The sequence below is a fragment of the Suncus etruscus genome, chromosome 6, assembly GCF_024139225.1.
Source record: "Suncus etruscus isolate mSunEtr1 chromosome 6, mSunEtr1.pri.cur, whole genome shotgun sequence".
NCBI lineage: Eukaryota > Metazoa > Chordata > Mammalia > Eulipotyphla > Soricidae > Suncus > Suncus etruscus.
The window spans coordinates 66,371,507-66,392,492 of NC_064853.1; the positions used below are offsets into that span (position 1 = coordinate 66,371,507).

General features: G+C 47.8%; 1 protein-coding gene across 1 annotated transcript in view; it reads right to left on the reverse strand.

Annotated features, from left to right (window-relative positions):
• Window positions 1-9,688: 9,688 nt before the first annotated feature.
• The window catches only part of LEKR1 (leucine, glutamate and lysine rich 1), a 36,947-nt gene continuing 25,649 nt past the window's right edge, over window positions 9,689-20,986 (reverse strand). The window contains exons 9-12 of the mRNA XM_049775582.1: window positions 19,895-19,988; window positions 11,434-11,598; window positions 10,836-11,135; window positions 9,689-10,075 (exon numbers count right to left, since the gene is read on the reverse strand). Coding sequence (XP_049631539.1) covers window positions 9,689-10,075; window positions 10,836-11,135; window positions 11,434-11,598; window positions 19,895-19,988 — 946 coding nt within the window. The remainder of the gene's footprint in view (window positions 10,076-10,835; window positions 11,136-11,433; window positions 11,599-19,894; window positions 19,989-20,986) is intronic.

Sequence of the window (20,986 nt, forward strand, 5' to 3'; positions counted from 1 at the left end):
TTTTTTCTCTCTATCTCTCTTTTCCTTTATGACATTGAGGTTTGCAAAATTTCCTTTATGACACCGTGGTTTGCAATATTGTTAATTAAAGGGTACCATGCATGTCACTTACCCATTTTCAGCATCCAGTTCTTGTCCAGAGTGATAAGTTCCAACTATCAATGTCATAATGTACCTTTCTGTATTCTAACAGATCTCACCACTTTTTATGGCAAGCTTCCTATCATGGACTAGTCCTCCTGTCCCTCATCCCTATTTTCTCTAGATATTATTACCATATTGCATTTTTTATTCCTATATGCCACAAATGATTATTCTGTGTCTACACCTCTCCACTCATTTCACTCAGAATAATAATCTGATGTGTTGATGTATGTACAGATGATGCACTGTGCATAACTCAGTGTTTTTGTGTAGTTACAAAAAAACAGAAGTTGCACACCCGTACATTGTATCCACTCATTGTATGATAGACTGAATTCAAAAAAACTCCCTGCTGAACTAAACTCTGACAGATGACACAGTAAAGATAATTTGTGAAATTCACAATTGTGATCAAATCCAGGGTATTCACCACCCTGGGTGAGAGTATGGATGCTCACTACTAGCATCTTATCCATGAGGAAGTGAAGTGGCTGTTCAGGGGAAGGGTGCTCTCTCGCCTTGTTGGCAAGAGGGAAGAAGTAGTGCAGTTCCTGTGAGAGCAGAACCCTTTGTACAGCCCCAGTCGGACAAGGAATGGGTAGCTAAGCTTGTGTATTAGACAGACATTGATCATTTTCTCTATTTTCTCTACTTGTAGGGGAGTTTCACAAGTAGTTTTTACAGTGAGACATAAGATAGATGTGTTCAAAAAAAGAATCTGATTCTGGGATAGCTGTGTCTGAGAAGGAGATATTGAAATGTTTCCACTCTTGTAAAAAATTTCTGATTGGCACTTATATTATGCAGAAAGTCATAATATGAAAAACAGCATTTAAGGGCATTAGCTCACAATTTAATCATGAGTACTCTGAACATGAGAATCCACGGAAAAGAAAACTCTGGGTTGAGAATCCCTTCATGGAAGATGCCCACTCTTGTGCAAAATAAAATGTGTTTTAAGATCACTCCAGGCACTGTATTTCTAAACCCCACCCAACCCGGTCTGAAGAAGCAGGGTAGCAGGAAAGAAATAATAAACCAAGCTAGCCAGGAAAGGATGATCATGGAGTCCATGGCCTCTTACCTTGTGTTCTCTGCCTTGAGCCCATAAAGCTAGAACACCTTTTTCTTTATTAAAACCAATTCCCCCGATCCAGGACCAAAGGTGGTTGGTTCGAATCCCGGTGTCCCATATGGTTCCCCGTGCCTGCCAGGAGCTATTTCTGAGCAGACTGCCAGGAGTAACCCCTGAGCATCGCTGGGTGTGGCCCAAAAACCAAAACAAAACAAAACCAATTCCCAATACCAGGAGGCTTCAAGTCAAGAGAGAGAGACAAAAGTACATTTCAGGGCCGGAGAGATAGCATGGAGGTAAGGCGTTTGCCTCTCATGCAGGAGGTCATCGGTTCGAATCCCGGCGTCCCATATATGGTCCTCCCGTGCCTGCCAGGAGCAATTTCTGAGCCTGGAGCCAGGAATAACCCCTGAGCACTGCCGGGTGTGACCCAAAAACCACAAAAAAAAAAAAAAAAAAAAAAAAAAAAAAAAAAAAAAAAAAAAAAAGTACATTTCAGTGGGCTTTTACATATCAAAGGAAGAGGTTTAAGAAAGGATTACTTTGGGGAACACCTTTGTTTGGGTATCATTTTACACTCTTGGAGCTGGCCACCGGGGCTGCACATGGGGTATGCACTGACAGAGGCTTGGAGCAGAGTCCTGACTCCTGGAGCAGCCACCCGGCACACAGAAGAGCCAAATTAAAAGTGTAAAGAGCTGGATGTGGCTCTCGAGCACTGCCCTATAGGTATTATGGGCCTTTAGGGCTATTTACTCACCCTGGGTATTGTCCATATATCCTGCTCTATGAGCCTAGGAACTGGTAGAATTGATGGTCAGCTACTCAGTTTCAGAGTCCAGGAATCAGGCCAGAGCAATGGCGCAGCAGTAGGCCGTTTGCCTTGCACACGGCTGACCCAGGATGGAACTGGGTTCAATCCCCAGTGTCCCAGGTAGTCTCCCAAGCCAGAAGCGATTTCTGAGCGCATAGCCTGTAGTAACCCCTGAGTGTCACCGTGTGTGGCTCAAATAAACCAAAACAACAACAACAAAGTCCAGGAATTTGCAGGAATATCTCCAATGGAGACTTAAGTGGCCAAAATGGAGCCCAAGCAACTGTGGGCAAGAGGGAAACTGAAGCTTCCTCTTACTAGCATATTCACCTTTTTCAGAAGTTGCCATCAGTTTTCCTATTCTTTTTTTTTCTCCTTCTCTTTTGCTCCTCTATTTTTAGGCCACACCCAGCAGAGCTCAGGGTTCACTCCTAGCAGGGTTCAGGGAACTCTGTGGTGTGAGATGTGGACGCTAGTGCTTGTTTGTTCACTTGGGAAGATTAATTTTCCTAGGGATTGTCCTGCCTAGGAATCAGGAACTTATCTGTGACCACTCTCACACTGCCACCAATTTCCTTTTGTTCCTTTTTCTGAGTCATTCCAGCTACATGGGTTAAATGATCTCTTGCCTGTGTTTCACCAGAGAGAACATTTGAATATGGTCACACATAAAATGTTCACCCCGGGGTCTTTTATTTTGATTCCACAGTTTAATTTTCTGCTGGGTGTTGAAGCCAGAATTTTCATTAGGCTGCACTGATGTAGAAAATGTAGCAGTGGAAGCAAAGTTTGTGTCTTATATGCATAAAAGCTGGGGTCGGTCCAGAGATGTGGCGCAAGCGGTAGGATGTCTGTCTTGCATGCGCTAACCTAGGACGGACCTCAATTTGATCTCCCAGAGTCCCATATGGTCCCCCAAGCCAGGAGCAATTTCTGAGCACGTAGCCAGGAATAACCCCTGAGCTCCTCCTGGTGTGGCCCAAAAACAACAACAAAAAGCTGATCACTGGAATCCTAGATGATCGATCTTCTATGCCCCTTTAAGAGTGACTTCTGAATGAAGAGCTAAAAGTAAACCTGAGAACTGCTGGGTGTGACTCAAAAACAAACATAAAAAACAAACGAAGAGAAAGTCCCCAGAATTGGATACAGCGCCACTTCTGGGGGTGGTGAACTCCTCATGGAGGCTTGTTCTCTGGATGGTGCCAGCAAGTACCACCTCTCTGGGTTGTTTCCCCATGGAGTCCTGATTCTTGGACAGTCCTTACATAACCAGTGACATTAGAATCTGGCTGTGTGAGCTTGCCAAATTAAGCTATTTTGCTTTAAAATTTGTTGTTCTTTTGAAGCCTCCTTGGCAGTTCTTGGGCGCTATTTCTGCCTGGCTGCTCCCACTACCAGTGCAGGAAACAGACTCCCAGCTTTCTGCACGCAAAGCACATGCGCAGCCCTTTGACCATCTCCCAAGCCTGCTTTTACTATTTCCTGCTGGCTTTACTGTTTAGTAGTGGGCGTTGTGTCAAGAGGAGCTGACCCTTCTTCACCTTGTGGGCTTGTAGGTACTTTCTGTTTTTGTTTCATCAGCTGTGATTCACTCAGGCTTCTGAGCCAGGACAACCTTCACAGGCATGCTCATTGCTTATCGGCCACCGCTCTGCTTCCAGTTTACAGTACAAAGCAGAGCAAGTAAGGGATAGAATGAGTGGGGATCAGTCGTGTTGAGTGAAGTCGGTAGGAGGAAAAGGGCAGAGAACATTCTCTCCTATGAGGAGACAGACACACAGCCAGGGAGAGCTACAAAGACCCAAAGGCGACATAACCAGGGTGCTGACCCATGCAGTTGAGAGAAGAGGTGGGAGAGGAGGAGGGATGGGGGTTACACCTGGATTGATGTACCGTTGGAATTATGCTCAGTAGAAACTCTTTTTTTTTTTTTTTTTTTTTTGGTTTTTGGGCCACACCCGGTGACGTTCAGGGGTTACTCCTGGCTAAGCGCTCAGAAGTCACTCCTGGCTTGGGGGACCATATGGGACGCCGGGGGATCGAACCTCTGTCCGTCCTAGGCTAGCGAAGGCAAGGCAGGCACCTTACCTCTAGCGCCACCGCCCGGCCCCAGAAACTCTTATTAATTGCAAGTAAGCCCAAAACAAGAAAAGTAGTGCCAAGTACTTGTGCCACCAGAGGGCACTGTCGGGTTATCTGTGCCCTGGCTGGGTCTGTGCCTGTTCTGAGCCAGCAGTTCAGTCCTGCTGCCCAGGGCTGGACCCCCAAGACTGCGGTGAATCCCCAGAGATGCCTCTGAGCCCTAGAGATGGCTAAAAACAACAGAGATGGCTTCGCTCCCTCACACATACTGGGGATGAGCTTTCCCAATAAGGGGCCCCAGATCTTCTCCCATAAGGCTCGAGTTCCAGCTGGCCAGCTACAAACTTCTCTCCAACCTGTGTCAAGTCTGGGACCAGCCCCACCTGCCTGCTCTTTCGTTTGCAAAAATCCATTACCTGACCCCAAGAAAGATTATGTGAGAGAAAGGAACTTTGGATCCATAGTCTGCAGCACAGGGTGAGAGCTGACTCATCATGAACACTTCATCATTTCCAGAACCTTTCGAAGACCAGCACAGAGGCAGCACCCAATCATCCTCCCCTTCCACACCAGCAAGAACAGTGCCCTGGTTTGGAGGAGGATCCAGGGGCCACTGAGCCCAACTGGAGCCTGGGGCCCCTCTCACCCCATGAGGACATTGGGATGACCATATGCAGAACCCCAGCCAACCTGATGCATGTTATGGCATTTTGTCAATTCATCTGCGAGAGCAGAGGAGAGAGGACAACCCAGCTGTGGGATTATTGGAGGTCTCAGGGCCCAAAGTAGGGACCCTGTGCAGCTCCCAGGCTGAAAATGTCTCTGTCCAATGAAGATGACATGGGGCTTGGCCTGGGTCTAAATCTTCTGATGGTCACCCACAGGATATCTCCCTGTGCCCCTGTACCATGTAGAGCCTGTGGGGTCTTGGGTTTTGAAAAAGAAGGGACACCATTTTGTAAAGGCCACATGGTATAAGCCACGTAGTAGGTTTTCACAAGCCTATTTTCATTAACACCACACCGAGCTACCTGGCCATAACAGGTAGCCTATAGGGAAGGACACAAGGAAGCAGTAGGGGACTAGAGAGATAGCATGAAGGTAAGGAGTTTGCCTTGCATGCAGAAGGAAAGTGATTCAAATCCCAGCATCCCATATGGTCCCTTAAGCCTGCCAGGAGTGATTTCTGAGCGTAGAGTCAGGAGTAAATCCTGAGCGCTGCTGGGTGTGACGCAAAAACAAAACAAAACAAAAATAAGCAATAGGAAAGTACCCCTAGACAATAGCCAATCACTTTAAAGATCATCAAAAGCTAGACCCTTCTTATATTCCTTCCCTATATAATCCTCTTCATGACCTTAGGCGGTGTTCATCTCTTTCTAGTGATGACCCTGACAAGTCAGTTTTGGGGGCATTGGTAGATAGATTAAAGTTTTGTTCAACTTTACTTTAATTGTGCGGTCTTGTGCTTCAACTTGCACAATTCCTTTGTGCAACCTCCCTGTATCTCCTCTCGCCTCTATGTATCCCCCTGTGCCTATAGAGCATCGAGGGCCCCTGAGCTGCTGTGTCTTTTTTGGGCCTGATCCCAGATCTCTGACACAGCTCTGTGTGCACTCTCCCAGCCCCATCCCTGTGTCTCTTCTCCAGGGCCTCAACTTACCTGTCAGAGGAGGAGCTCTGGGGAAATGACATATGCCTCCCTAGACTGTGGGTTAATTAGGTCACAGCTGATCTCACCAGCTGGGCCACACTATTTCCAAGCCTCCTTAGAGACCTGCTGGGGTCTCCTCCCGCGACCTCACCCTAATTCTGGTAAGAAACAAAACTGTTTGTGATAACCCATCCCAGTAGTAGCTTCTGAGAAAATCCCACCACTGCCTGCAGTGCGTATCCCTGCCCAGCACCTCTGCCACCCCCCCCCCCACACACACACACACACGGGCCCGGAGAGATAGCACAGCAGTGTTTGCCTTGCAAGCAGCCGATCCCAGACCAAAGGTGGTTGGTTCAAATCCCGGTGTCCCATATGGTCCCCCGTGCCTGCCAGTAGCTATTTCTGAGCAGACAGCCAGGAATAACCCCTGAGCACCGCCGGGTGTGACCCAAAAACCAAAAACCAAAAAAAAAAAAAAAAAACCACACACACACATACCCGCCCTGGCACTTTAGTCCCCCTCTGCATCCCACCTTGAGTTCCTCAGCACCCCCATCTTTCCACAGAGCACCCTGGCAGCTGGGAGGCCTCTCTCTCTTCTCCCCAACACTCCCAGAAGGGATAGCAAGGGACTGTGCTGACTCTTGCCTCTACCACCTAGGTGGGTGTGCCCCTCCTGATGGCTGAGCCCTGGGCCTCAGATGACCCCCAACAGTCCCTGAGGTGCTGGTTGTGGAGGAGCCAGTTATGTCCACACTTGATAAGGCCAATTTGAGGTGGCTATGAGGTTGGAGGCTGGGTCATAACATGGGACAAACATGGGCTGGGGGGTAGATGGGACCATCGGGGGCTGTGCAGGACTGGGGGTGATGATATGTGACAGATACTAGCCCTTGAGGATAGGGTCAGTTGGGGTGTGTGGAAGGACAGAGGTAGAAACACTGTGGGAGCACTTGGGGGATCTCAGAAGCTTTGGAGGGGTGACAGGGCTACTGGATGCTGTGGCCTGGAGGTGTTGGAGGACTCAGGATGGGTGGGATCAGGGGAGGGACCAGCATCCCATATGGGCAGGGGAAGACTAGGGTTCACAGGAGGGTCAGTCTGCCCGTCCCCACCTGCTGTGCTGGGCTCTGCAGTAGGCATAGCAATGCTCAAACCTGGACACACAGTGGGCATCATGTGGAAAGGGAAGTGCCCACAAGGCTAGGGGGCCAGAGGGACCAGGCAGGGGCCCCAATGCCAGAATATACTTGAGAGGGGACCAGAATGAGCCTTGGAAACCCCATCTTATCCACCAGCAGACTCCATTCTGGTAGCACCAGAAGCGCTGTTGACACTGTGGTTGGGGAGTTCCAGAGTTCTCCCAACTTTCATGTCTGATATTTCTGTCTTTTGGGAGTGGATTCCAGGGTAGAATCCATTGTCTATCTATCCCAGAAGAACTGTGTGGGGCTTTTCCAGGACCCTAAATACTGATTTTCCTGGAAGAAGGTTTCTAATTCTGGGGCCCATTTATAAGGCAAAGGTTAGTGGGCACAGCAAGCCGCTGTGAGCCCCAGCACTGACACTTTCTTCACTATAGTCCTGAGAGGTACACATAAGCCAGTGCCCCTTCCCCATGGATTCCTATGGGTCACAAGGCATTAAGTCAGCCCAGACAAGTCCTCGGCCCAGTACGGGACCAATCATTCGAGATAAATCTAAGTGTGTGGCAGGAATGTGTAGGGCACTCAGATGTCCCTAACTTGGTGTCCCACATCCAAATTACTTCTTGGGGGTGGGGGGTGGGGAATCATAGTCACCAGCTGGGGAGGACTGAAATCTCTTATCAAGTTAGGTTTTGGGGACAGCAGAGTAGTTGAGTGTGCTGGTGGCATATGGCAGTATGAAGGTTCGAACTCATAACTAGATATTCTGTACCCCTGAGTAATTCCTCCAGGCCCCAAGGTGTTTCTGTGAGGTCAGAGCTGGAACAATGCAGCTCTTACCTTCTTTTCTTGGTAGGGGAGAGTAGAACATACCTCCTGTGCCTGAGGCCCAGCCCTTGGGGTCACTCCTTCAGTGCTCAGAAACTTTGTGGTATCAGCATCCAACTCATAGCTCCTGATCTCAGTGCTGAGTCTCATTTCTCCCAGACACCCCATCTCCTCTCAGACCCTTCCCTCTTCAGCACCTTCACACATACTCATCCTCCTAGGGTCTTCTGGGTTCTCTCTGGCTCCCCTGGCCTCAGTGCACAGTCCACCCCTGTGGGGAGCAGCAGGAGAGACCGAGGGGGTCTAGAGTGGTGCTCAGGCCTTTATGGAGACCTGTGTCTACTCCCTCCCCAGAGTGACTGAGCCTTGGAGGGAGGAGGAGGCTGGGGTGGGGGCCAGGAAAGCCAGTCACCCCTTCCTCCTTTGTCCTGCTATTGTTCCCAGTGGGGCCTTAAGCCTGCAGGTGGGGAGAGTTCAAGCCCCTAGTGCCCTAGAGCAGTGATAGTCACTTATGCAGCTGCACCAAAATCAAAAAGAAAAAAAAGAGAAACAAGTGTGCCACCTCCCCATGGACTGTTTCCCACATTTTCTGGTGCAGTTACCACCCATCTGTGTCCCTCTTTACTTTGCTCCCGTTAGTTGAGCGCGAATGTGGCACTGGCATCAATGTGTTGGCGCTATCAAAGGACAGTGTGTCTTGGCCATCGCCTTCACAGAGCCAGGCAGCTGCTGTTAGCATCTATTAGTGTCCAGACTATGGTTCTAAGCAGCCAGGTCCCCACTTCCTGGACCCAGGGTCCCCTCTGCCCAGCAGGAGAGAGAAGGCGCTGCTTGCTGATTCACAGTTGGCTCCTCACAAGGAGTGTTCTGGGACCCTGTGGACTCGTGATGTGCCCCAATGACTGCAGGGGTGCCATGTCCCAGTGTTCCCGTGGAAAAAGCTGCCACAGAACTGAATTTAGGACAGGAGCTATGTTTGGAAAAATGGGAAGGGTTGAAGCTTGAAGTCCATTTTTGGTGGGGGCTCAGGCCAGGCCTGGCAGTGCTCAGAGCTTACTCCTAGCTCTGTACTCAGAAGTCACTTCTGGCTGTGCTCAGGGGCCCCATCCCAGCTCTGTGCTTGGGGCTCAGTCCTGACTATTGTGCTTTCCACCTTTCAATCTGCAAATAAAACATGCTAATCTATGGCCTATTCAGTGGGCATTACCCTGGGCCTGATCAGTGTCTCTGAGTATGCCACTGTCTATCTCTCTGCCTGTCCTTCTGTCTGTCCTCTATCCCTCTACCTGTGCCTGTTTGTCCATCTGTTCCTCTGGCCCTCTGTCTGCCTACCACTCTTCCTGTCCCTCTCCCAGTCTCTCCGCATTTCCCTCGATGTCTCTGTGGTTCCCACTGCCCCAGGTCCACATGGATTCCCTCTGCAGGTGGGAGCTCGAGTCCCCCCACCCCTGCTTTCTGGCCAAGTCTGTGATCTGCAGTGGGGAGTTTTGGGCATGGTTCAGGGCCTTGTCAGTCTGAGTCAGTGCCTGTGCTTGTGCCCCGTGGGGCCCTATTTGGGCAGGAAGCAGCTTCTTCCTGGGTGCCTGCTGAGCCTCACTCCCTCAGGGGACAATGAAGGTGGCTGGAGTGGGTGCTGGTGGTGGGAAGGACCAGAGGACAAAAGGACAGGAAGGGAAGGACAGAGCGGCTCCTGAGGGCTGTAAACTGCATTTGTCAAACATCAAACAAGGCCTCTGTCACCCGCCGTCGGTGGGCGCAGCCAGGGACGGGCGAGCAGGGTGGCATCGGGTGCCTGCTGCTGTCCCAAGGGTGCAGGAAACGCGAGCGACTGGCATCTCTGTGCAAGTCTCTGGCCGCGCCCAGCCCTGCTCAGAGGCGGGGCGGGAGTCTCCCAAACACGCCGGGCACCGGGCACCGTGCCTGGAGGGCACCGGGCCTCAGCGCTGCCTCAGGCGGCCCCGCAGTAGCGCTGCCAGCCGCTGCCTGGTTTCGGCCACGGCCGCGCGGCCCCGAACTGGAGGTGGCTGGGGCGGGAGGCACCGGCCCGGGCTGGGGCCAGAGCCTGAGCTGCGGGCGCGCTGGGGCCAGAGCAGGCCCGGGGCCGCGGGGGGCAGCCGGGTCAGGCCCGGGTCTCGCTGGCCGCCGGGCGGGGCAGGGGGCGCTCCCAGGCTGCCCTGTGGGGTTGGGGTTCGGGGTGGAGGGGCCTTGCTGGCCCCTCCCAGGCAGCGAAGCTCCAGCAGCTGCTCCTTCGTCCGGCTCAGGGCCTCGGTCAGCTCGAAGCGCTCCTCACACTCCCTGCGCACAGTGTCCTGCAGCATTGCATTCTGAGGAAAGAGTGGGGCAGGTCTCAGGGGGACCCCACCCGCCAGGCCCTACCCCTTCCCCAAGCTCAGGGACAAGGCTCGGCACATTTGTACTCAACGTGTGTGTGTGTGTGTGTGTGTGTGTGTGTGTGTGTGTGTGTGCGCGCGTGTGTGTGTGTGTGTGTGTCTTGCATATACACATCTAAGTGTTTGTGGGTGTGAGTCAGTGTGTAAATAGGTGTGTATATATAAGAATGTGTGTATGGCAATGTGTGAGTCTGTTGAAAATGTGTGGGTGTGATGTGTGTGCATGTGTGTCAGTGGGGGAATCCGTATTTGTGTGTTACATGTGTGTGTATGTCTCTCTCAGTGTGTGAGTGTGTGTGTGAATGTGTGAGTGAGTGGCTGTGATGTGTTTGGGGGTTCGCACCTCCCAGACTCCAAAGATGCTAACAACCACAGAGCTTGGAAGAAAATGGAGGGAACTCGGCCCTTTTGTAATGGCATCAAGAGACAGGTCCAAAGAGTTGGGGCACACATGTGGGGACTCTCCAACTCCTGCTGTCACTGGGAACCCAAAGGGGAGCCTCAGGGCTGGGGTCTCCCCTGAGAACTTAGCCCCAGCTCCAGCCCAGCTCCATCTGGGACCTCTATACCCTATTAGACTCTGGGTGCCCTGAAATGTGATAAAGAGGCACAGACTACCTGGCCTCTCTCTGGGCACCCCCAGTGGACCAGGTGCCCCACACCCACTTCCCCGGCCACGATACCCCGTGCCCACCTCCTCCTGGGACTGGCTGAGCTGCTGCAGGAGCTGCTTGTGCGCCAGTGTCAGCTGCTCCAGCTCTTGCTCTTTGCGCTGAGTCTCCTCCTGCAGAGCCTGGGAGGCTGTGTCCTTGCTGTCCAGCTCCTTCTGCAGGCGGCTCTCGATTTCGGCCATCAGCAGCTGGAGTCTCCGGATCTCCTGCTCCTTAGACTGAGTCATCTCTGCATGGTGGGCTTGAGACGCATGCAGCTGGCCCTCTAGGGCACTCACCTGCAGCCGCAGTTCCTGTGTAGTACCCGCCACCATCTCTGAGACCTGCAAGGCCACAGGGCAAGGGGTAGGGATGAGGTCTTAGGTGCAAGGGGCAGAGATGAGGCCATGAGGGTGAAAGGTAGGGGTGAGACCATGGGACTGAGGGGAAGAGTGAGGTCCTAGGGTCGAGGGGCAGGGATGAGGCCATGGGAGTGAAGGGTAGGGTGAGGCAGTGGGGGTGAGGCCACAGAGCTTAATTAGTTAGTTGGTTAGTTCATTAGTTTTTTCTCATTAGCTAGCTAGTTAGATTTGGGGTTAGGATGCTGAGGGCTGCCAGGAAGCTGCTGAGTGCGGGGCTGACCCTGGCCTGCAGTGCTTCCTGTTCTTGCTGGTACTTTTGGATGGTAACTTGGTGCTTTTCCTTTTCGATCTCAAGCTTCAGTCTTGCTTCTTCCTTAAAGAGCAGCACCTGCTCCTCAGAGTCCACTGCATGCTGAGCTCTCTCCTTCGCCAGTTCTGCTTTAATCTAGAGAGCAGGATTGGACACATAAGCCGCTGTGGGTGTGGCCCCTCCACGCATCCCAGATCAGCACTCAGCATACTCAGTATCAAACCCACAGTGACATTCACATCTCCACACTTCATTCTCTTTGTTTGTTTTGTTTTAGGGCTACACCTAGCAGTATTCAGGGGTTACTCCTGGCTCTTCACTCAGAGGTCACTCCTGGTAGTGCTCAGGGGACCATATAGGATGCTGGGCTTTGAATTGGGTTCCATGCGTGCAAGGCAACTGCTCTCCTGCTGTACTATTGCTCTGGCGACTGATTATATATATATTGGTTTTTGGGTCACACCCAGAGGCGCTCAGGGGTTACTCTTGGCTCTGCACTCAGAAATTGCTTCAAGCAGGCTTGGGAGACCAGATGGGATGCTGAAAATTGAACCTAGGTCCATCTTGGGTTGGCTGCGTGCAAGGTAAAGGCCCTACTGTTGTGCTATTTCTCTGGTCCAGGCCCCTGAAAATTTAAATTCTAATGTGATAAGGGCTGGAGCAATAGCACAGCAGTAGGGTGTTTGCCTTGCTTTCAGAATAGACCCAGGTTCAATTCTCAGCACCCCATATGGTCCTTTGAGGCTGCCAGGATCAATTTCTGAGTGCAGAGCTAGGAGTAACCCCTGAGTACTGCCAAGTGTGGCCCAAAAAACAAAAATTAAAAAAATCTAATGTGAGGGTAGGAGAGATAACATGAAGGTAGGGCATTTGCCTTGCATGCAGAAGGATGGTGGTTCAAATTCTGGCACCCATGTGGTCCCCCAAGCCTGCCAGGAGCGATTTCTGAGCATAGAGCCAGGAGTAACCCCTGAGCGCTGCCAGGTGTGACCCCCCAAAAAAATCTAATGTGATTTTTAAAATATCTGACTCAAAACTTATACTTTGGAGGAACATTAACTTTATCCAAATATCTGAAGCCATAGAAGCTGGGTCCTGAGAGGGAGGACAAAGGGGAGGACTTTTCTGGAATTGGCAACAGATTCTCTCATGGGGCTGACTGCTCCAGTGGAGACAAGTGCTGTGCTGGGGCTCTGAGAAAGCAGTCATCTCTGCAAAGTGCTGCAGAAAGGAAATTTGGAGCCAGCGGCTCCAGTAGCCTCAGCACCCTTCTCAGCCTCAGCTTCTCTCTGAGGCTGCTCTGGACCCCTAGCTGAGCCCTGGGATACTTCAATCTCACTGCAGCTGTATCTTCTTGTTCCAGCAAGCCATGGGGACAGTGGGACAGAAAGGGAACATGATGGCAAGTGAGAGGTAGATAACAGGACCATGACAGACATGTGATAGGGGAGTGGTACTAGAGGTTTAGCTGCCCCTGCTGAGCTGCAAGGGAGTGAGTGCGTGCTGCTGATTTCACATTGTTGGGGTTTGGGGCAGGGCCTGCCATTCATCCTGAACAGTCCAGGACTGTCCACTTGGCTGGACAGGGGCTGTGAGATCCTGCAGAAGTGACTTAGCAAAGTGACTTTGAAGGGGACTTAGCAAAGGGATCAGGCATCCGTGGCTCTGGTTTTGGTTCATCTTTGCCTCCTATGGATGTGCTCTTCTGGTCCATCTTGAAGTTCAATGAGCCTTTTCTTCTTCTAGAAGATCTGGCCTACCTTCAGTGCCACCTGGTCTGCCTCTTTTTTTTTTTTTTTTTCTTTTTCCCTGTTGTGCTTCTTATCTCAGTGTTTTCAACATGAGGGAGTTCAGTTTGGGGGCTGGAGCAATAGTCCAGTGTGCAGGGCACTTACTTCGCATGCAGCTGGCCCAGGTTCAATTCCAGGTATTCCATATGGTCCCCTAAGACTGCCAGGAGTGATTCCTGAACACAGGGCCAGGACCAGGTGTGATTCCCAAAACAAAGCAAAAGAGCGAAATTTAGCGGAGATTTTTTTTTTTTAATATCCCATCGTATATCTGTGTATCATGATGAGACTTTCCTCTGGCTTTTGGATGTAGAGACCCTGTACAGCTTCCGAGTCCATGCCCCCACTTGCAGTGTTTTACAGGTCTGGATCTGCAGCATCTTCCTACATGTGCTCATTTTCAGGTTTTAGCGCCAGTTTCTTCTTCTGTTCCAGCTAGGGTGATTTAATCTCTCCCTTTTCTTTCTCCTTCATTGAGATCTTGTTAACATATAATTTTTAGAGCAATTTCAGGTATAGATAATGATTTGATAGCTATCTATATTACAAAATGATCATCAGAAAAAGTCTGGTTGTAAACATTATCATATATAAGAACTCTCTCAGCAACTTTCAAATATCAGACCAAGCAACATTTTTAAATACTAGGACAATGTAGATTTTACCACATAGGATGCTGTATATTTCTGTACTCCTATGAATATTGTTAAATTATTTCTTGGTTTGTATTTAAAATACTGGATTATATTTTACTTGACTTCAAAAAATGTATCTAGCTTGGATTCATTTTATTTGAATTCTTTTATTTTAAACTTTATTAGGTAGGACAAAATCAGCATTTAGTTGAGAGTTATTTAATTTTGAGTTTACTCTAGATTGAAATCTCTATGATCTTATTAGCTCAAATTTTTAAATGACACATTATAATTAAAACAAACTCATATCTACCACTGAAGTTAAATCCCAATGATTTAAATAAAGAAGTGGAAAAAGAGAAAAACAAACAAACTCATGTCCTCAATATCCTAATTAGACATAGATTTAGGATGCATAAATAAAAAGGGATTTTATACACAGAAACCATCTATATTAAGATTTGTATTTTAAAAGTTATTCTTGTTAATTTCCTTAATAGTGCACTAAAATTCTATAGGAGTTAATTGGCCATGGCACTTCTGTTTTAAAGAAGAATTTGAGATTTTTGACTTGTTTTGCTTCCCTTCAAGGCTGGAATTGAGTCTTTTTTAAAGCAAACTCCCCTCTCTATCATTTTATCAGTCCAGCAATAGACTTTTAAAAGCTAAATTATGTCTCAAATCATGTTCCACAGCATAAGTCTACAATGTTCCTAAATGTAATAACCTAAGAAAATATTTGGTTGTAATTTTCTTGTGACACTGAAAAATGGTAAGTGGGTGGCTGTCACTTTCTGTATAAGTCTGGCTAAAGAGTGCTTTCAATTAGAACAGTTAAACAGAGTCTGGACAACTTGGTGCATTGGGTTCAATCTTAAATGTTTCCCATGCACATGAGTTTGCTTTTATTTTTTTCATATCCAAGCAGAACTTGAAATAAACAAAAAAAAATCCATGACAATTAGTAAAAACAGTTATTTTAAAGTGTGCCAGCTGGTTGCATAGCAACTCTTGATTCTATTATGTGCTTTTTATAGTCTCGAAAATAATTAAGCACAGGCACAAATTGCTATCTCCTTCCTTGAATGTTAAAAGCATTAAGCTACAAAGTTTATTCTAATATGCGAGTTATGTATTTGCAAAGGGAACATTTTATTCCTACGCAAAAAGCATGGTGACCCGGGAGCCATGGCAATGTCACATCAGCTATTTTCTTTTCTGATGAGAGGGCGGTGGGGGAACTTTTCATTTCAAGCCACAGCAGCTCACACCACTGAAGCAGGGTTCCTGGACTTGGCGGCTCTGCCTGCTGATTCAGTGCTCAGCTGAAGGAAGGATGACGTATGTGACTGTGACTAGGCCCCTGTGTTGTCACCAGAACTAAATGTTCGCTTCCCTTACAGGAAGTAGACACACCTGAGAACACCCCTGGCAGGATTTATTGGGATGCCAGTGCAGGCTTGCTGAGGATGCAGAGACTATTCTTGAGGCTGGAGTTTTTGATCAATGGACAGACTTGCTGGCATCCAATCACTCCCAATAACTTTCCAAATCTGTCTTCCAGGAGGTCTGCCCTGGGCTGCTGCATCAGCAAGAAGGGAAGCTCCTGCCTTATACAGTCTGGACAGGCAGTTTGAGGACTGCTCACTGGGCTGCTCATTTGTTAGTATTTTTAAGTTTTTGGGGGGCCACATCCAGCTGTTTTCCCACCTTACTCCTGGCTCTGCACTCAGGAATCACTCCTGGTGCTTGGGGAACCATATGAAATGCTGGGGATCAAACCCAAGTTGGCTGCATGCAAATGTTCTCCATTGTACTATTGCTCTGGCCCTACCTGCTCGAATTTTTATCCATGAGTTGGTTAAGATGGGGGAAGTGGGTACCAAAAAGCAGAGCAAATTATATCCAAACTGGCCAATGACAGTGGGAACATAGAACCAAAAGTAGGTGTAGGTGAGGAGGAGAACTCTCTTGCCAGTGAGGAATGGTGGTAAGTAGGGTCCTACTGTCCTTATGTTTCCTTGGTCCATGTGGAGCCTCAGGGACACCTTTGTGACCACCTAGGGACTGGCTGCAGGGAGGCAGCTGGGGCAGATAGAGGGATGAGGCCTTGCTGACCCAAAGATTGTGTGTGTGTGTGTGTGTGTGTGTGTGTGTGTGTGTGTGTGTGTGTTGTGGGGAGCTGCTGTACCCCAGGGCTGGCCACCAGTGGAGAACATGATGGGAATATACAGGCTGGTTCCACCATGACATTTCTAGAGCCAAATGAAGAGACAGAATCACAAATCCAAGCCAGGTGGCTGGGGTTGCATTGGATAGCAGAGGACAGGGGACCAGATGCCAAATGGGGCTGGAAAGGGTTTTGCCCCAGCTGGGGCTCAGTCAAGGAGCAGAAGCCAATGGCTGTGGTGATGGCCAAAAATCCCTGATGATGGGCCGCATGTGGCCTGAAAATGTAGAGAACTCTCACAGGGAAATCACAGGGAAAACCTTACGTGTCCTCTATAAAACAGGAGTGTGTGTTAGTGAAACAAACTCAGGAACAGAGGAGCTGGAAGAGAGTAATGCAATGGTTTCCATTCTCTCCCAGCACATTGCCTGTGATTAATATGGAACTAAAAGTGGAGCTATTTTACTTTGCCAGGCAAATAGTCAAAGACACATAAAGGAATGACTTTCAGTTATTTTTCATTTACTTATGTTGTCTCCTTAAAACAGAGAAATTGGAAGGAAAAACTCAGATTTCCCCCATCATTTTTGTTTTGTTTTTGTGCTACATTTAGTGATGCTCAAGGATGACACCTGGCTCCATGTGAAAATATCTCTCCTGGCAGGATTTGGGGAACAAATAGGGTGCCAGAGATGAAACCCAATTGGCCCTGAACAGGGAAAGCACCCTCCCCACTGTACTCTGAAGATTACTCTGCTTTTAAGGATGTGATCCAGATCTTCCACACTTAAACTCTATTCACCACATCAGGGTCCCAGCTCCATAGCTCCTCTACCTCTCTCTACACTTCATCACACCCTTCTAGCACAGTTGGAGTACAGAAAACCTGATGGGGAAGACTGGCAGAGGCTCACCAAGATGAGGACTCAACCAGCACTAATTAGCTCAGTAAATTCTCAATTACTTCAGTGAGACCACTGTGAGGATGTTTAATGAGGTCAAAGAAATAATAATGCGGGGCCGGGCGGTGGCGCTAAAGGTAAGGTGCCTGCCTTGCCTACGCTAGCCTAGGACGGACCGCGGTTCGATCCCCTGGCGTCCCATATGGTCCCCCAAGCCAGGAGCGACTTCTGAGCGCATAGCCAGGAGTAACCCCTGAGCGTCACCGGGTGTGGCCCAAAAACCAAAAAAAAAAAAAAAGAAATAATAATGCAGGGGCCAAAGCTACAGCACAGTGGTAGGGTGTTTGCCTTGTAAACAGCCAATCCGGGGATTGACCCGGGTTTGATCCCTGTATCCCATAAGGTCCCTCAAGCCTGTCAGGAGTAACTACAAAATGCCGCCAGGTGTGACCCAAAAACAAAAACAAAACAAAACAAAACAAAAGAATAACTGCATGAATAAATACAATGGTTTAAATGGGGTTTGTCTAGAACACTCTTGGCCCTAGAGTATAGTGAGGATAGGGAAATAAATTCAGTGGAGGGAGTAAAAGACAGATGTGAAATAGCAGGGAACAGAGGCCAAGGGGACTCAGGTGCATTAGTGGTGCTAAAGAAGGACAGAACTAAATATACAAACTATAGAGTCAACAACAATAAAATCATGAGACCCAAACTTTAACCACCAAAATTAAAAACCTGCCTTTATGATGGCATGCTGGGGGGTGGGGGGTAGTGGTGGCATAGGATGGGCTCTGGGAACATTGGTGGAGGAAGGCTGATGCTGGCAGTGGGATTGGTGTTGAAATATTGTATAAATAAACTCAACTATGGGGGCCGAGAAGGTGGTGCTAGAGGTAAGGTGTCTGCCTTGCAAGCGCTAGCGTAGGACAGACAGCATTTCGATCCCCCAGCGTCCCATATGGTCCCCCCAAGCCAGGGGCGATTTCTGAACACATAGCCAGGAGTAACTCCTGAGCGTCAAACGGGTGTGGCCCAAAAAACAAAAAAATACAAAAACAAAACAAAACAAAACAAAAAAAAAACAACCCTCAACTATGAATAACTTTGTAAATCACAATGCTTTACATTAAAAAAAGGATTTAAAGGAACAAATCACTAAAGATCAGGAAGGCAAATGTGAAAAAGAAACAATTGTTAAAAAAATTATAGACAGGAATTTCTTAGAGTTGAGAAATATAGGGATCTCAATCCAAGAGGCCTAATGGTCCCAGTGAAAATAGACTCAATGAGGAAAACTCCAAGACAAATTGTACTCATAATGACAAAATTCAAAGACAGAGACAGAATACTGAAAATAGCAAGTCCAAAGAGCAAATTATATACAAAGGAAAGCCCATATTATATAGAGCAGATCTATAAAATTTGACTTTATAAGTCAAAGAGAATGAAAGGGTATAGTACAAAAACCAAATGAAGTGAACACCTCACCAAGGATACTTAATCCAACTAGATTATTATTCAAATTTGAGGGAAAGATACAGTTTCAGGGACAGGGAAAAGCTTAGACAACTCATAGGGAAGCCAGTTTTACAAGAAACCTTACAGGAGCTTTGTTAAAGGAGAGGATGAACTTCTCAGCATGTAGTACTGAGTATGGTACTTCCGATGTCTATGGTTTCCCTCTGCTAGATTAATGAAGACATGTTTACTCCTAATCTCTCATTCATTATGAATGTTCTAGGTCTTATCAGTATATTAATATCCAAGGAGATTTTTATTGCAATCTTTTGTCTGTATTAACAGACACCTAAGCAATATCTATAATATAATATTTTCTTTTGTTGTTGTTTTTTGTTTTGTTTTTTGTTTTTGGGTCACACCCGGCAGCGCTCAGGGGTTCTTCCTAGCTCTACGCTCAGAAATTGCTCTTGGCAGGCTCCAGGGAACATATGGGATGCTGGGATTCGAACCACCGTCCTTCTGCATGCAAGGCAAATGCCCTACCTCCATGCTATCTTTCCGGCCCTATAATATTTTCTAATATAAAATCAATATTCCCTTTCTTAGGATAAAACACTTTTATAGGCATATTTAGATTTTCCCTTTATGTTTTCTTAGTTCTTTTCATTCTTTCTAAATTTTACATTTGTAGGCTTTATCTATTTATTTCAGGTAAATTCCAAAATATATCAGCACAGATTTTTTTTAAATAGTTTTATTAATGACAAGGAAGACATGATAATTGCTGCAATAAGACCCAAGTACAAAATAAAAATTAATGCAATATATTTTATATGGATGCCAGAGTTGAAAACTTATTTATATAAATGAGTAAGCATTATATTATATTGTATTAAATTATTTTAATTTCATTATTTACATGGGTTATAGTCATATAGCAATCAATCATAACAAATTGACTTTTATTTATTCATTTTCTGATCATTCCATTTACCATTCCCTTAAGTGTTGTTGGCACAAGCGATATGAAATAAATTTATGTGCCTGCCACAGTGGCAGGCTGGGGGTGCGAAGGAAGCTGGGGACATTGGTGGAGGGAAGGTCTTACTGGTGGTGGGATTGGAACAATGTATGCCAGAAATAACTGTTTTAGGAATGACTGTAAAAATCATGGTCTTTTCATAAACAGAAATTTAAAATTGAAAAGGACAGGGAGAAAAAAAAAAAAGAAGAAGATGACCCAATGCAGCCTCTGTTACCTACTAGGGGAAAGGGACAATATTTTAAATAAAACTTGCCATGTTCTGCCTGAAAACAAAGTGCTCTCTTCATTATTGCCAGATTGTCAAATTTTCAATGCCCCATCTTAGAGAAGGGACACTAATGTTTTGGAAACAGCACAGACCAAAACATGGGGAGGAATGAAAAAAGGGAGATGAGAGGAAAGCTGCCGGGCAGAGACTGTGTTACCTTTTCCCTCCAGTTCTCTTCACTCAGGACCTTCTGCCGAAGAGTCTCTTGCAGCTGCTCAATGCTTTTCTGGTGGAAAACCAGCATTGACTCCCTGCAACCAGGAACCAGACAAAAGAGTCCTACATCTCTCACCTCACTTTAAAGCCCACCCACATATGCTCCTCAGCTCTGGACACTGCTTCTTTATTGCCTTTGAGGTGGAGAGATGTTTGTTGGCCACACCCAGTGGTGCTCAGGGCTCAGTCCTGGCTCTGCGCTCTGGCACCAATCAACAGAAACAACTAAGGGACCAGGATACATAAGGTGCATAAACCAGGTCTCTGGGTGGGAGTGGAGGAGGAAGAAAATACAAGGAACTTCAAGCTGCAAATGGCAATCAGGGTTGCTGTCCATGAGGATGAGTTTCCTGTCTTTGTGAATATACCTACATGCTGGTCACACATGCCCTCCACAATAATCCAGAGCAACCTGACCCAACTGCAACACTGAGGCCACAGGAAGAAGAAAACAGAGAAGAGGGTTGTGAGAGAGGAGAAGATAGAGGGAGATTCCAGGAGAGTCATCCAACAAATCCAACCACAGATGCGCGGCTCCATTGCACAGGTGTGTGAGGACTCGGTATGAAAGGGGAGTCATGCAAGGGGGCTGGGGCAGGACAGCAGGGCAGATGCGTTCAAAGACAGTAACTGGTGGGACATGCTTCTTGGTCCCTGGCTTCTACTCTCATCAGAAGTTGTGTGGAGTCTCTGAGATGAGCTAGCAAGGGACAAAAGAGAGGGGAAGTGGGAACAAGCAAGGAGGTCAGATGGGCGGAAGACATTTTTTCTGTGGGACCTTGAGAAAACCTTCTGGTCTTTGCTTCTGGGGAAAACATATGACCTACACATACAGGCTTCAAGCAAGGTCCTTGCCCATGAAACTGAACCACAGATGCCACCAGGGCTCCACTCTTCCTTGTGACGGTTGTGGCCTTGAAGAGTGCTGAGTGTGTAATAGGTTTAATCAGTGAGAACCCAGAGCGTGTCAGTCTCTAAGTGAGCCTGTCTTCAGGCCTTGGATGTCCCCTCACTGGGTCTTGTCATGGGCCTG